The sequence below is a fragment of the Panicum virgatum genome, chromosome 9K (assembly GCF_016808335.1).
Source record: "Panicum virgatum strain AP13 chromosome 9K, P.virgatum_v5, whole genome shotgun sequence".
In the NCBI taxonomy this organism is placed as follows: domain Eukaryota; kingdom Viridiplantae; phylum Streptophyta; class Magnoliopsida; order Poales; family Poaceae; genus Panicum; species Panicum virgatum.
In genome coordinates, this window is record NC_053144.1 from 50989321 (window position 1) to 51005468 (window position 16148).

The window sequence follows — 16148 nt, forward strand, 5'->3', positions numbered from 1 at the left end:
TTCGTATACTTCATGGTACTTCTAAAATGATGCTGATTTGATAGCCTCAATTGATAAAAGTTTGTGCGAAAAATAGAAGTGAAAAATATTCTACAAAGACTTTTCAGTAACCAAAATACTCTCACTCTTGAGCTACGAGTACCAAAAGCATCCAAGATATTGGAAGTTCATCGGGCCAGCTAATTAACTCATTGAAGGCCCGTAAAAGAGCACACCGCCGCCTGCCATTGATGAAGACAGGGAAACTCGATCGTCTCTTGGGCTTCCAAAACGAAACCCTTTGCTATCCTCGAGGCCGAGAGATCCGGTCATCTGGATGCAATTATGACCGCCTGCATGGATTCCCAAGAGTTGCCGAGGAGGAGAATACGAAGCGTCGGGCTCGCCCTATAAATCACACCAAAGATCGGGGGCCTCCACCATCCCCTAATCCCATCTCGAATTCTCGACCATCTTCGCGAGGCGCCCGACTAGGCACTAGCCATTCGTCGTCAGCGTTGGGAGGTTTCCTGAGCAAGGTACGCGAAGTAGCAAAGGCGGCCGTGAAGGTCGTCTGTGACGCCGCGTCCGCGCTAGCGGCGTCCATTGCCAGAGAGCGGCGCGCGCGGTGGCTAGGTTCTTTTCCGGCCTGTTCCGCGCCGCTGCCTCTGCCGCCGCGATGGTGTACGAGGCCCTGAAGAGGGCGGCCGCCGCTGCCGCCTCCTTCTTCAAATCCAAGGAGGGCAAGATCGACGCCGCCGTCGCCGTGGCCGTCGCGGCAGGGCTGTGCCTAGCGTTCTGCTTCGGGCCCGCCGCGACCGGCGTGTGCGGCGCCATGATGGCGGCCCCAGGTGCCGGCGGAGTCACCATGATCCCTCGGTGCGTCTTCGAGGCGAACGTGGCGCAGTATTTCGGCGTGCTTGTGAGATTAGATGGGAAGCGTTGAACCTCCCGGAGGAGGCCGCACCTTTGTTAAATAGGCAGGGAACAACCCCCTGCGTGGTGTACAAGATTGTATCCTTGAGTTTGTTATACGTGATCTCATCTACAACTAATCAACGCATGACTCATGCATTGTCACGACAGATATTCTATACAACAACCGGTCAAGATACACCTAACAAACACAAGGATACGGTTACATGTTTATCTAACATTCTCCCTCAATCTCAACTTGGTTCTCTCAAGATTGTTCTTGAATTCTTCAAGCTTCTGAACTGTTAGAGCATTAGTAAACCCATCGGCTACTTGATCTTGAGTAGATATAAACTGAACATCAAGAAGTTTCTGTGCAACTCTTTCCCTCACAAAATAATAATCAATTTCTATGTGTTTTGTGCGAGCATGAAACACTGAATTTGCTGAGAGATATGTGGCACCAAGATTGTCACACCATAATCTTGCAAATGATGGACTCTTGACTCCAAGTTCTTGGAGTAATGACTGTACCCAAATAATTTCTGCAGTTGCATTTGCCATTGCCTTGTACTCTGCCCCAGTGCTTGAACTTGAGACTGTAGTTTGTTTTCTTGCACTCCATGAGACCAAATTTGTACCAAGGAATATAGCAAAACCTCCTGTTGACCGTCTATCATCAATGCATCTGGCCCAATCTGCATCTGAAAAACCACTCACAAGTGTGGAATTTGACTTGGATATCCTGAGTCCAAGACCCAATGTGTGCTTGAGATATCTCATCACACGTTTGACTGCCGTCCAATGTTCAGTAGTCGGCTTATGAAGATACTGACAAATCTTATTCGAGAAGGAGATATCTGGTCTTGTCAATGTTAAATACTGCAAAGCTCCAACAATACTTCTATAACGTGTTGAGTCTTCGGGTCCAAGAGGAGTCCCATTATGAGCTGACAACTTTTCTGTAGTTGACATCAGTGTGTTGGCAGGTTTACAATTGAGCATTCCGATTCTCTTCAACACATCAGTTGTGTACTTGGCCTGCGAGAGTACCAACTCATTTGCATTTCTCGACACCTCAATTCCCAAGAAGTAACTCAGATCACCTAGATCCTTCAATGCAAAATCAGATTTAAGAGCTTGAAGTAGAGCCTTTGTAGCTTCGGTGGATGAGCTTGCCACTATGATATCATCTACATACACCAAGATGAACATGACCAGATTATCTTTCCTGTAGTAGAAAAGTGAGGTATCAGCTTTGGACGGCTTGAAACCCAATTCTTGAAGCTTCACACTCAACCGATGATACCATGCTCTTGGTGCCTGCTTGAGACCATAAAGTGCCTTGTCTAGCTTGCAAACATGATCAGGAAAGAGTTTGTCACAATAACCGGGAGGTTGTTTCATGTATTCTTCTTCCTCTAGAACGCCATGAATAAACGCATTCTGCACATCCAGTTGTTAGAGACTCCATCCTTGTGACACAGCTACAGAAAGTATAAGTCTGATTGTAGCTGCTTTGACCACAGGACTGAATGTATCCTCGTAGTCAAGTCTATATCTTTGCTTGAAGCCCTTGGCAACAAGTCTTGCTTTATATCTGTCTATAGTTCCATTAGGTTTTCTTTTGATCTTGTAAACCCACTTGCAATCAACAATGTTCCTCCCTTTTTTTGGTGGTACTAGCCTCCATGTCTTGTTTCTTTAAAGCGCTATGAATTCAGCATCCATAGCTTGCCTCCTATTTTCATCATGCAATGCCTCTTCCAAGTTGCTCGGTTCACCAGTGCTACCAAGAAGACCATATCTGACTGTACCATCAGTATAAATCTTGGGTTTACTTATACCTGCTTGAAGTCGAGTCCTAGGGCGAGTGGATGCATCTTTTGCATGTTGCGCAGCATCGGAACCAGATTCAGTCTGCACCGCAGAATATCCGAGGCCACCATGCGCCTGTGCCGCAGAGGATCCAATACCATCCGTCCGCGCCGCAGAGGATCCAGTCCCCCCATGCTCAGCAGATAGGTGAATAGCAGGTGGCGCGCCCGGACTCACTCCGTGATCCGACGACGACGACGCGGCAGGCGGCGCGTGATCCGATGCGGATTCGCCTGCACCTCGTACCGACGTCGATGGCGAATCCTCCTCGTGTTCGACGCCGCTGGGAGACAGCATGAAATCATGCTGTGCCACCATGGAGTTGTTGTTTGAGCTGGATTTTCCTACACACTTGGAGTTTGTTCATCAGTACTACCAGGGGACATATCACTCACATGATCGTGTACCTGTATGTCCCCTGAACTAGATGGATTTAGCAGATACGATGGCAAAAGAAGAAGCTCCGAGGTGAACCTTGCACCAGCATTAGGGTTAAGATCCGAAAAAGAAAAAATCCCTTCATCAAACACAACATTTCGTGAGATGTAGACTCGCCTAGTGGACACATCAAGACCTTTGTGGAGATTGCTATACCCAAGGAAGACACAACGCTTAGAATGAAACTGCAGCTTTCGAGGTTTATAAGGCCGTAAATTTGGCCAACATGCACAACCAAACACCCTAAGAGAATTATAGTCTACTTGCAGATTGAAAAGTCATTCGAGAGGTGTTTGGTGATGAATCACTTTGCTTGGGGTTCTGTTAATCAGGTAGGTAGCTGCTAGGAAGGCTTGACCCCAGTACTTTAGGGGCATGGAGGATTGAGCTAGAAGGGAAAGACCAACTTCAACAATGTATCTGTGCTTCCTTTCAGCTGCACCATTTTGTTGATGAGCGTGGGGACATGAGACAAGATGAGAGATGCCGACTCTATTGAAAAAGGAGTTAAGCTTCTCATATTCGCCACCCCAATCGGTTTGCATGGAGAGGATTTTTCTATCAAATTGTCATTCTACGAGAGCTTGAAACTCATGAAATCATTGGAACACTTTAGATTTATGTTTGAGAAGATAGATCCAAACGAATTTACTATAGTCGTCGATGAAACTCACATAGTACTTATATTTCCCAAACGAATCACACGCCGGTCCCCATACATCTGAGAAGACTAACTGTAAGGGAAAACCAGACTGACTTGATGACTTGGGATAGGGTAGCTGGTGGCTCTTGGCCATCTGACACGAATCACAAACTGGATTCAAACTAGACTCAACTAAGCAAGGCAAACTATTCTTCTTGACGACTTCCTGAATGACTTGATAGGAGGGGTGTCCAAGGCGATGGTGCCATCTCTCCAGGGTTGGTTTGACGGCACCAGTAGCACTCAGAGCATGTTTATTCTTGAGAGCGGCGACTGGTAGAGGATAGAGACCCCCTTTACACCTTCCTTCCAGAAGGGTTCCCTTCGTTGCTTGGTCCTTTATGAAAAAAGAGTTTGGATGAAATTCCAAATATGCATCATTGTCAGCAGCTAGTTTATGGACAAAGATGAGATTCTTTGTAGTACTGGGAACATGTAGAACATTGTTGAGAAGGAGATTTCTTTCAGGGGTATAACAAATAACACGACCAGTGTGCGCGATTTTTATACCTGCCCCATTGGCTGTGTGAACTTGATCTCTGCAAGAAATTTGAGGCACACCAGAGAAGATATGGGAGCAGAAGAACAAATTGGCGCAGGCACAAACTCCATTGTTGATACGCCTGCAGCTGTCAGTGCTGGATCTCAAGCGGATTCGCCCGTGCCCGGATCACTCAGGGGGGTAGGACTGCCTGGACTGTTCGGGACTACAGGAGCAAATCCGTCGCCATCAGCTGTTTCGGACTCGGCTGCGGGGAGCGCTTCACATGGCGACACGGTAGCAGAACCAGCGCACATGATTCCTCCAACGGAATCCTCTGTGGTTTCTCCAGAAATTGCTGATTCAGCCACAGCTCCTCAACGTCCAAAGACAAGATCACAAAGTGGGATCTCCAAACCTAAAACTTATACTGATGGTACTGTTAGATATAGTATGCTTACTTCTACAGGAGAACCACGAGATGTTCATGAGGCACTTGGTGATGATAGATGGCTAAAAGCTATGGAAGAAGAGTTGGGCGCACTTCACAAGAATAATACTTGGCATTTGGTTCCTCAGCAGCAAGGCATAAATCTTATTGATTGAAAGTGGGTGTTTAAGGTCAAGAGGTAATCAGATGGCAGTGTCGATCGCTATAAAGCCCGGCTGGTAGCAAAAGGTTTCAAGCAACGATATGGAATTGATTATGAAGATACTTTCAGTCCGGTAGTAAAAATTGCTACTATAAGATTAGTATTATCAATTGTTGTTTCAAGGAATTGGTGCTTAAGGCAGTTGGATGTGCAGAACGCGTTTTTGCATGGTGTTCTTGAAGAAGAGGTTTTCATGAGGCAACCACCAGGTTTTGAGAGTGCAAAATTTCCTAATCATGTCTGCAAACTAGATAAAGCAATCTATGGTTTAAAGCAGGCACCGCGGGCTTGGTATTCTCGTCTCAGTACAAAGCTATATGATCTTGGTTTTAAAGCATCGAAATCTGATGCTTCCTTGTTTATCTATTTCAAGGAGAATGTGACTATTTTCATGCTTATTTATGTTGATTATATAATAGTCACGGGCTCTTCTCCGGAAGCTATTTCAGCATTACTTCAAGATTTACGAGCTGACTTTGCCATGAAGGATCTAGGAGATCTCAATTATTTTCTAGGCATTGAAGTGAAACAGACCCAGGGAGGCATTGTACTATCACAAGGAAAATATGCATGTGATATTCTGCAAAGAGCTGGAATGAAGAAGTGCAAGCCATCCCCTACACCTCTGTCGGCCACTGAAAAATTATCCAAGGATGATGGAGAGCTTCTGTCTCCTGAAGACAGTACTAGATATAAAAGTATTGTGGGAGCCTTGCAATATCTTACTCCTACACGTCCTGATCTGGCTTTTGCTGTCAATAAGGTTTGCCAATTTTTGTATGCACCTACCACTGTACATTGGTCTGCAGTCAAACGAATCTTGAGATATGTAAATGGTTCGGTTCATCTTGGGATAAGAATCAGCAAGTCCAATTCAACTTTGGTAAGTGCATTCTCCGATGCAGATTGGGCAGGAAACCTTGATGATAGAAGATCAACGGGAGGTTTTGCAGTATTCTTTGGTGGCAACTTAATATCCTGGAGTGCAAGAAAACAGGCCACTGTTTCAAGGTCAAGCACAGAAGCCGAGTATAAATCTCTAGCTAATGCTACGGCTGAGATAATTTGGGTTGAAGCTTTGTTAGCAGAATTGGGAGTGAAACGACAACAAGCATCATGTCTCTGGTGTGATAATTTAGGTGCCACATATTTATCAGCAAACCCAGTGTTTCATGCAAGGGCAAAACATATAGAGATAGATTTTCATTTTGTTAGAGAAAGAGTAGCAAGGAAGCAGCTACAGATTCGATTCATACGGTCACAAGATCAGTTAGCAGATGGTTTTACAAAGGCTCTACCGGCAAGAAACTTTGAAGAGTTTAAAGTCAACCTTAATCTAGAACACAAACCAAGTTAAGGTTGAGGGAGGCTGTTAGAAATAATCTATGTTTTCATGTAACGACTTGTACACAGATTATATAAGTGTATAAGCGAATCCTAATGTGATACGCATAAGGATGGTTAGTCCTAGAGATAGATGTAGTTTGAACCATATTCCACGTATCACAAGTTGTAACAGAACTCCATGTAAATCACGCCGAGATTGTTGTAGCCTGGACTATATAACATGAAGCCGTGGTAAGCCGAGTTTGGCTATCCACGTTACCGTCTAATCTTTCACTCCACCCGTGTACTGATCTTGGATCATCATCTTGTCTAGCTCCCCGGTGATGTGGTCAGATGCTCCGGTGTCGACGTACCAGTTGGAGTCGATGCCATAGCCAGTGCTTGCACTGTTGGCGCTCTTTTCTTCAGGAACGACGAAGTCTTCCTCAAACCTGTACCAGCAATCAGCACAACATGTCCCTCTTTCTTGCAGAGTTGACACTTCACCTTGGGTTTGTTGGAGTAGTTGTTTTTTCCGCGACCACGACCACCATTGCCACGGCCGCGATTTCCTTGTCCACCACGGCCGCCGCGGTTTCCACGACCACGGCCCCGAGAGGCCATGTTTGAAGAGGAGCCCGGGTTCCCGCTGTAGAGGAGATCCATGCGTTGCTCGAACGCAAGGAGCTGGGTGAGGAGCTCCGTGACGGTGATCGGCTCCACTCAAGCCAACACCGCCGAGACGACTGGATTGAACTCGATATCGAGTCCGGTCAAGATGTAGGATACCATGTCCTCATCATCGAGGGGCTTACCAGCAGCTGCCATGTCCTCACCGAGAGCACGCATCTTGGCTATGTACTCAGCGATGGACAGGGCTCCCTTTTTGGTAGTGGCGAGAGCGATGCGAGTGTTCACCGCTCGTGCTCGCGTTGTGGACGCGAACATCTCCTCGAGGGCTCTCCATAGATCACGCGCGGTGACGAAGTTCGCCACTTGCGCCAGGACGTTACGAGATAGTGACGCAACGAGATAGCTGAAGACCTGCTGATCTTGTGCCAGCCATACGGCCTATGCCGGGTTGGGAATCTTCTGCTTTTTCTCGGTGCTGTCGTCGATCTCCTGCGGTGGGGCGACGATAGTGCCGTCGATGTAGCCCATCATCTGTGCTCCTCGGATAGCAGGCAGGACCTGAACTTTCCATAGGGCGAAGTTGGACTTGGTGAGCTTCTCAGTCATCGGGTGGCCGAAGGAGGACTGCACGCCGGCGATGGAGGATGAGCTCGACATGGTGGATGTGTGTTTAGAGGATGGCTCTGATTACAATGTGAGATTAGATGGGAAGCGTTGAACCTCCCGTAGGAGGCCGCACCTTTGTTAAATAGGCAGGGAACAACCCCCTGCGTGGTGTACAAGATTGTATCCTTGAGTTTGTTATACGTGATCTCATCTACAACTAATCAATGCATGACTCATGCATTGTTACAACAGATATCCTATGCAACAACCGGTCAAGATACACGTAACAAACTCAAGGATACGGTTACATGTTTATCTATCTAACAGTGCTCCGGTCTGTCGGTCCCGCTGCCGCAGCAGCATCGGTGGTCGCCATGGCCGTGTGACGACGCTGAGCCCGTCCTCCCGCGTTGCAGTCCCGTTTTCGTATAGTGTTTGGCGCCCCGTTACCTATTACTGTTTAGTGTTTTGTTAATCGGTTGGTCTTGTGTACACTACAAGAAATATGGTGATCTATGACGAAAATTTCATGACATTTTAGTTGAGCGTCACAATTGCACACAATTTATGACGAATTTGAATGTATGGACCCTAGGCCCAGAACTTTGTGACGTTTTATTGAATTCGTCATAATTGAGCCCACAAAATATGATGTTTTATTGAATTCGTCATAATTGAGCCCACAAAACATGATGTTTTAATATTAATGTCATAGAAATCGTCATAGTTATTTTTGACATTCTTCATTTTTAATTTAAGTTTTTACTTCTCTTATTTATACAAATATCTATTGGTACTCACCATATTTATACAAGCTTTCTCTTGATTCAATGCAAGCCAGATCACCACCCCAGGGTTGCGGTTAATAAAAACAAAAAAAAACACCTTCGGAGCTGCACATGCAGGGGGTCAAACTCATGATCCTGCACTACGAAAATATTTTACCCACCACTACACTACTCGCTGGCATTGCCTAATCTTATAGGATGTGCAATAGAGTTGAAATGGTAAAAAGTGAAAAAATGGCGCAGACATGGATTCGAACCGGCCACCTTCCGCTCAACAGAGAGCGCAGCTACCACTGCGCCGCCTCCTTTTTTGTGCTCTCCTTCCTTGATATATATTTAATAGTCTGAATACATGCTTTGAATAAAGAAAAGAGAAGGCTATCTGGGCCTTAGTGAGCCGTGCGATTATTGCCCCTACTGCCTGATGTTGTGCAGGTGTGGGATGATTTCGGCCCATGTAATGTATGAAGCGGGTTTGACCATTTTCTTTTATTTACTAAAATACTGAAAATTGTCTATTTTGTATGAATTTTTGTGTAACTCAAAAAATAGTGATTACAATTTTATTTCACCCCTAATAATGTTTAGTTTCCATAAAAATGCATAAAGTGCAATGTCACATCAAATTCAATTTTGAGGATTTTTTAGATATTATTTGAGATACTTGTAGTTCAAATAGTAATTTACTTTCAATAAGCATGCAGAAATTCATTTAAATGGTACAAAATACTAAATCTGTTCAAAAATTCTTGAAACTTCTACATGGAAACTTAGATGTTGTCTATTACATGTAAAAATATAATTAGGTGTATATAAATTAATTATTTTACAAGTTACTTCACAAGGGTGTATTAATTAGTCAGTTAAAAAATAGAAAAAAATTGTTTTTTTTTGCACAAAAAGTGGCCATATAAATCTACAAATGTTAACAAGAACGTAAAATTAAGGTTGTGTCCAAATCTGAGGTGTATATGAGAAATATATAACTTAAGTTGTATAAAACTTCAAAGTTTGAATTGAGTTATAGGGAACTATATGAGAGATATATCAATTTGTGAACAATGTATAGTGTCACTTTATTAAAATCATATGAAATTTTTTTGACAAGCTTATAGGCCTAAAATGCAGTGTCATTTCAATTTGTAGAATTGTTTGACTGAATTTGGATATTATTATTTTTATTTTCAATAAATTTGTGCATTGAAGTTTGAATTATCCCTAACAAACATTTAAAATTTTCTTCTATTTTTAGGATATGAGCTATAATAGAAAGGATACACCTAAAATATATTTTTAGGATGTTTTTAGATATTATTAAAGATACTTGTAGTTGAAATAGTAATTACATTCAACAAGAATGCAGAAATTCATTTAAATGGTAGAAAATAATAAATCTGTTTGAAAATTCTTGAAATTTCTAGGACACAACATATATATATTCTACAACATGTAAAAAAGGTATTAGGCCATATAAGATAATTTTTTGTATAATTTGCCTTTTGTTTTCGTTGTTCCTTTCTAGTTTATGAATAAATATTACATTTGGTTAAACGGACCCAAAGAGCTGGTCTGGGCCTTTTCTTTCCGCTCGGCTTGCCACGGCCCAGTTATTTCTCATCGTCGATTCCCGATCCGACGATCGGGGTTGCCTCTCGAGTGGTATAAACACCTGTCAGCCGAGTCCCTGTACCCTAGCTCCACCTCCACCTGTGGTCAGTGCGGCGGCGCCGATGCTTCACCTCTCTCTCTCCCTCTCTCTCCCTCTCTCTCCCACACGCTTAGATCCGGGCCTGGCAGGGGCTCCGGCCGGCGGCAGTAGGAGGATGAGGAGTGGGAGGAACGCTCGGCGGGCGTGGGTGCCTTGGCGTGCGCGCGGGGGTGTGGCGCCGTGAACCCTGTGACGAAATTTAATCGTCATGGATCACCAGATTTTTTGTAGTGGTACGGGCAGGATGTCATGTTCTCAGTTCGGTCGTAGCTGCACAGTCAGCGTATCATCACTAATTATGGATTTGGGCTGCGTTTTATTCAGAGAACTGTGCCATTTTTCGTTTTCTTACTAGTACGTATTATCTGTCATCGAAATCGGCATTGCACTTTGCCTGTCGTTGCTACATTAGCTTTATTCTTGTATATGCGAATTTAATTTTATGTAGGATCAGTTTGCCAGTCTGAACGGCAGGCATATAGGATAGGTGTTGGTGTACATGTTGGCGGCAGTGTGCAGGAGCAAGCCAAGAAGAGCCTGAAGAGGAGGGCGATCCAACAGAGATGTAATGTGGCAAATACAGGTGTTTGTTGTGGGAGTGCTGTGGCTGTGCATCATTAGTGTTTCTGAGACCAAATTTGATTCGCTGATCGTTAGACCTCTACCATTATGAATTTGGGTTGCGTTTTATTCTTGGAGCTTTGCGAATTTTCGTTTTCCTGTAAAGTATTATCTGTCATTGGAATCGACCTAGCACTTTGCCTGATGTTGAGAACGTCAGGCATATAGGATCGGTGTTCGTGTACATGGTGGCGACGGCAGGAGCTTGCCAAGCATGAGGAAGAAGAGACGGAGAAGCCGTGTGTTGGCGCATGAAGAGGTGGACGATAGACTCACGATACAACAGACTGACAGAGAAAATGTATGACAAATACAGTTGTTCAATAATTAGCTTGACACAATAGGAATCACCGTGGTACATTTAGAATGAATAGTGTTGGTGAAGCGGAATTCAGTCGCTGATAATGATAATTAGACCACCATTTGATTCGCATGCGACGCCCAAATTTCAAATGTAACTTTGCAATGCCCGGCCCCAAATCCCGATTTGATCTGTTGAAAGCTGCTCAACTGTTGTGCCCAATCACATGCGCAACACAACATGGCTAAGCAAGCGGCTTTTCTTCGGCAACCCATCAAGTGGGCGCCGCCTTGGTTACCCTTTTCCACTCTTTTTCTCTTTACCGCCTCGGCGCCACCTGCTTTAAGCCCCGCCGGTCTCCCCCCATCATCCAAGTCCACTCACTCACCAGCTCTCGGGGAGAAGAAAGCAAACCGAAGGCCAGAGCGAAGGGAGGCAAGCCAGCAGCCATGGCCATCCCAATCGCCAACCTCTCGGCCGTCGTGGTGGGCGCGGTCGAGGCGGCCAGGGCCATGGCCACCGAGATGCTCCCGGCGGCCGTCACGAGGGACGCCGCCGTCGAGGCGGCCAGAGCCTCGGCCGCGTGGCTCGTGGCCCACCTCTGGGCCTGGCTCGCCGCGGCGCGGGCCGTCGCCGCCGACACCCTCCCGACCGGCGCCGCGGCGGCGGCGGCGGCGGCCAGGAGCGTCGCGGGCTCCGCGGCCGAAGCCTCGGGCCCGTGGGTGCACGAGGCGGCCAGGCTCCTGCGCGGCGCCTACGGCTGGCTGGCCGCCGCGGCCGTCGAGAAGCTCCCCGACGTCGCCGCCGAGAAGTTCGCGGGCGGCGCCGTGGAGTGGCTCGCGCGCGGCCGCGGCGCCGCGGCGGGGTACGCGGCGCTCGCGCTGGCGCTCGTGGCCGTCGCCTTCCTGGGCGGCGCCGTGTGCGCCCTCACCTGCCGGACCATGAAGGCGCCCGGGCTCGGCGGCGCGCGCGTGCCCCGCGCCGTGTTCGAGGCCAGCCCCAAGAGCTACTACGCCGCCGTGCGGAGCGCGCGGAAGGCGCGCCGCGGCGCCGGCGGGGCCGGATGCGGGAGGATGCTTCTGGCTGGGCTTGTCGTCGCGCTACTGGCCTACTTGGCTGCGAAGGTGCTCCAGCTCCACTGATGTGCACAGACTAGGTGGGCCAGATCGTAGAAGCACTAATAATGCTACTACTATCTACTACTGTTACTAGGAGAAACTTATCTATCTCTATGGAGAATGCCTTGCCTGCAAATCAAACATGCACATGTTTTGTTGTATCTGAATTTTAATTCTTTCGATCAGAATACTGTATGTTCTAGTTGGTGCTCAGCGTCTTCTCTCATTGCTTGAAAAACACATGGATTCAGTACGCCTATACGGAGTACTATGTACAGCATCATGTGTATGTTCTGTCAACGACTTGCATGTGTAAGTTTCTTTTTCCTCGGCCGGTCTCCCGACTTGGTGATCTGCTTGTGCTTAAATTGGTCATCTGCATGAACAATATAATGACCAAACTGAAGTGGCACTATTGCCACAAAAGGAAACTTGTTTCTATAATTAAGTAGTGGTACTATATAGTAGCAGTAGTGGCAGTCGTTTTCCTGACATGGAAGTAGGTTCATCACGTGATGTACGCATGGGCTTTTGAAGAGATTGAGTGCTATAGTTGCTTAATTACATTGGCATATATATTTACACACACACATATATATATATAATAACATTTTAGAAAGCACAATTTTGTAGAATAAATTACAAACCACAAAATTAGCCGAAAGGTGTCGATGTCCTGACCCCGCGGTTTAGCACCAACTAGTAAATATACTGCGTGTTCCGGTCTCCAGATGGTTGATGCAAGAAGAAACACAAAGACATCGGGTTTATCCTGGTTCCGGCCGATGAGACCGTATGTCCAGCAGAGGAGTGTGCACTGTATTACTTGTACCGAAGTGCTCATAGTAGGGGGTACAAGCTGAGGCGAGAGAGGGAGAGAAGCTCCCAAGTTTCTAGGTATACTAGAAGTGATTGAGGCGAGTGCCAATATCGGTGGAGTGAGTACATGCGTTCTCGTCGTCCTTTCCTTTCGTTCCCCCCTCCCCCTTTTATAGGCTCAAGGAAGAAGGGTTACATGCATGGGGGATCAGTGAGATCGTCTACTTCTCCCCCCTTGGTCCGGGGGAGAACAGTGGGTCCTCCCTGTCGCTGAGCGCTGTGGAGCATGGCGTAAGTCGTGGTCATCGTCCTTGCGAATCCTTGCGACCATGCCCGGAGCGCGTCTTTGTCCTGTGGCGCCAGTCAACGGCATGGTGATAGCTGTAGAAGTGTGCAGAACCCCACGTCGGATGAGGTGGGGCATCGAGGGTGTTAAAGGCGCCGGTCCTGCTTCGGTCGAGGCTCGTACTGTGCTCGAGGATCGTTGCCCATGCCCTCCAAGGGTCCTGCAAGGGAGAAAGGTACAAGGGGTTGGTAGCACAGTGGTGGGAGCGCGTCAAGCAAGTACGCACAGGGCTCTGCAGACCCGCTCCGCGCTGGGAACAACGGCACAGTAGCGGGCGCAGGCTGATGAGACGCCGGTCACGTCCGCTGTGCGGCATGATGGCCGACGCCAGCCGACGCCGCCTGACACCGCCTGATTCCCGCCTCATGCGTGAAGTGGTTGGCGAGTAAATGTGCCCGTCCCGTCGGGTGGTTGGGCCGCCTCCTCAGTCTGCCGAGGGGGGCTCGAGCGAGGCGGAGTTTCCCCCTTGCCGAGGGCCCGCAGAGGGCTCTGCTGAGGGAGCCTCGAGCGAGTCGGAGATCGCCTACACGTCGAGGGGCCTCGGCAGGGAGCCATCGAGCGAGGTGGAGATCGCTCCGCGGCTGGTGAGGCCTCGGATGGACCGTACCGTGGCATTGGTCCGTGGGCCAAGTGTGTACTTCGAGATTCTCGTGCCCGAAGAGAATTTGGGCCATATGCTAGGCTGTGTTTTGCGTCGTTATTTGGGGGGAGTTTTAGTCCTAGGTTAGGGTGCCCCATAGTTATGGTACCCGACAAAAGACACCACAAATTAAGCTTACATATCTTTATATAATCCAGAATCCTCTTACTCGCACTATGTAAGAAAAGACCTATAGTGACGGGCGTCATCTCCCTAAGGTGACGGGCATCACACCCGTCACCTGTACATCGTCACTGATTAGAACAGAAAAGTGACGGGCAAAAGCCCATCACCTATGTACGTAAAAGCTGACGGACATCAGTATGAGCCGTCACCTATAGTATTCTTAGCCCATCACCTATGTACGTAAAAGATGACGGGCATCAGTATGAGCCGCCACCTATAGTATTCTTAGCCCGTCACCTATATCAACACATAGGTGATGGGCATCATTCTTTTGCATGCTAAAATAAATATTTGCGGAAATAAAAATCAAAAAAATATTTTCCTTTTGTGCAAAAAAATCAAAAAGTGGCAAGTCGAGCGATTTTATGCGCGCGTGCGATTTTTTCCGGCGTTACTAGGATTCGAACCCACAACCTCAGCCTTGCGTGTACCCTCCCCTACCACTGGACCATACCATCACATGTGACCAACAATCAGATATTTTTCTTTTGTCATCACTTTCTAATATCTTATATAACTTGTTTCACAGGTGTAACGATTTCAAATGAAAAACTTTTCAACTAAAAAGTTGTAAATCTGGTGATGAGCTACAACTTTCGTATATACTTTTTTTTTCCATCTGAGGTCATTTGAAAATTTTGAAAATTTGAAATTCAAAATATAAACCATATATTTGTGTGCCAAAACAACCTCAATTGAAAAAATTTTGAACTACAAAGTTGTAGATCTTATTGAGGCCTACAACTTTTGTATAGACCAATTTTTGATATGAGACAATTTGAATTTTTCAAAAATCGCATGTTCAAATATTAAGAAAAGTCACAAAGGTGATGCGCCTTGATGTTGCACGTCACCTATGTCATCACAAAGGTGACATGCTTTAATGTTGTACATCACCTTTTACTCATCAAAGTCCGTCACCTATACTAACATTATAGGTGACGTGTTTTAATGTTGCCCGTCACCTATATCAAACTTATAGGAGACGGGTCATAGATGTGGCCCGTCACCTATAACAAAGGTGACGTGTTTTGATATTGCACGTCACTTATGTCATAACAAAGGTGGCAGTCAACGTTTTAGAGATGCCACCAAGAGGTAAAAGATGACGTGTATCATCTTTGTGCGTCACCCAGATAACAAAGGTGACGTACAACAACATGTCACCTTTGTGCACGTCACTGTAGGTCATTTTTTACGTAGTGTCGTGCCAAGCCCATTTTCGTAGGTTTATCGAGTTATCTGGACAGTTTATCAAAGGGTGCAGTCCATGATGATTTTCATTTCTCACAGTTGATACTTGACACACTTCTATAAGAACTAGAAAACCAATCTGAGTGAAGATTGGAACTTGAAAGAGAAACCATGCATGGTACATTCATCTACTCCAGCTAGATTGATTGGTGTTCACATTAGTCTCTTTTGCCCCTCGCATTATTTTCTTTTGTGAGAAACATTGCAAAAAGCATATGCTTACATATATATGCACACTATCATTTGCGTGTGTATATTTATATCTATATATGAGCGCTTACAAGCTACTCCCACCGGCCCAAATTACTATTTCTTTTGGCTTTAATTTCTGTCACACCCGGTTTTAAGGACAAAACCGAATGCATAGCTATATGTATGCCAGGATCAAATTTCATACATATAGAGACATTATAAGTGAATAATCAGTAACAGTATCACGAAAAAGAGAAATACAACAAATAAAAGACTATCAGAGTTTACAGCTTATCCTGGGAACGAAGGCTCCAAACTTCACAGGCAATCGACTGGGGGTTGCGTACGCCTAGAACTCAGCAACATCTTCAAAAGACTTCACAGCAACTTTCCCTTCTGAGCAGCAGTAAGTAAGGGTGAGTACACTTATGGTTGGTACTCAGCAAGGCCACAAGAAATAACCAGAAAGTAATTTAATTCCATCTTTAAGTTTATTAATCATGTGAGGGTCCAAGCCGCTCCTGACCGTGAGCACGGCTAACCGGTTAGTTTTAACTCTGCAG

General features: G+C 46.2%; 2 protein-coding genes and 1 non-coding gene across 3 annotated transcripts; 1 reads left to right on the top strand and 2 right to left on the bottom strand.

The window, feature by feature from the left end:
* Window positions 1-1125: 1125 nt before the first annotated feature.
* Window positions 1126-2873, bottom strand: LOC120648098 (uncharacterized mitochondrial protein AtMg00810-like). The gene is made up of 2 exons (XM_039924857.1): window positions 2742-2873; window positions 1126-2247 (listed from the first exon to the last, which is right to left on the bottom strand). The coding sequence occupies exons 1-2, from the start codon at window positions 2871-2873 to the stop codon at window positions 1126-1128; spliced, it is 1254 nt and encodes a 417-aa protein (XP_039780791.1).
* A 4171-nt stretch (window positions 2874-7044) lies between these two features.
* LOC120653070 lies at window positions 7045-7183 on the bottom strand. The gene has a single exon (XR_005666759.1). It is a non-coding gene; the product is annotated as a small nucleolar RNA Z247 (small nucleolar RNA).
* Window positions 7184-11270: 4087 nt separating this feature from the next.
* On the top strand, window positions 11271-12475 carry LOC120652062 (antifreeze protein Maxi-like). Its single transcript, XM_039929757.1, has one exon. The coding sequence runs from the start codon at window positions 11480-11482 to the stop codon at window positions 12170-12172; it is 693 nt and encodes a 230-aa protein (XP_039785691.1). The 5' UTR covers window positions 11271-11479; the 3' UTR covers window positions 12173-12475.
* The last annotated feature ends 3673 nt before the right edge of the window (window positions 12476-16148 follow it).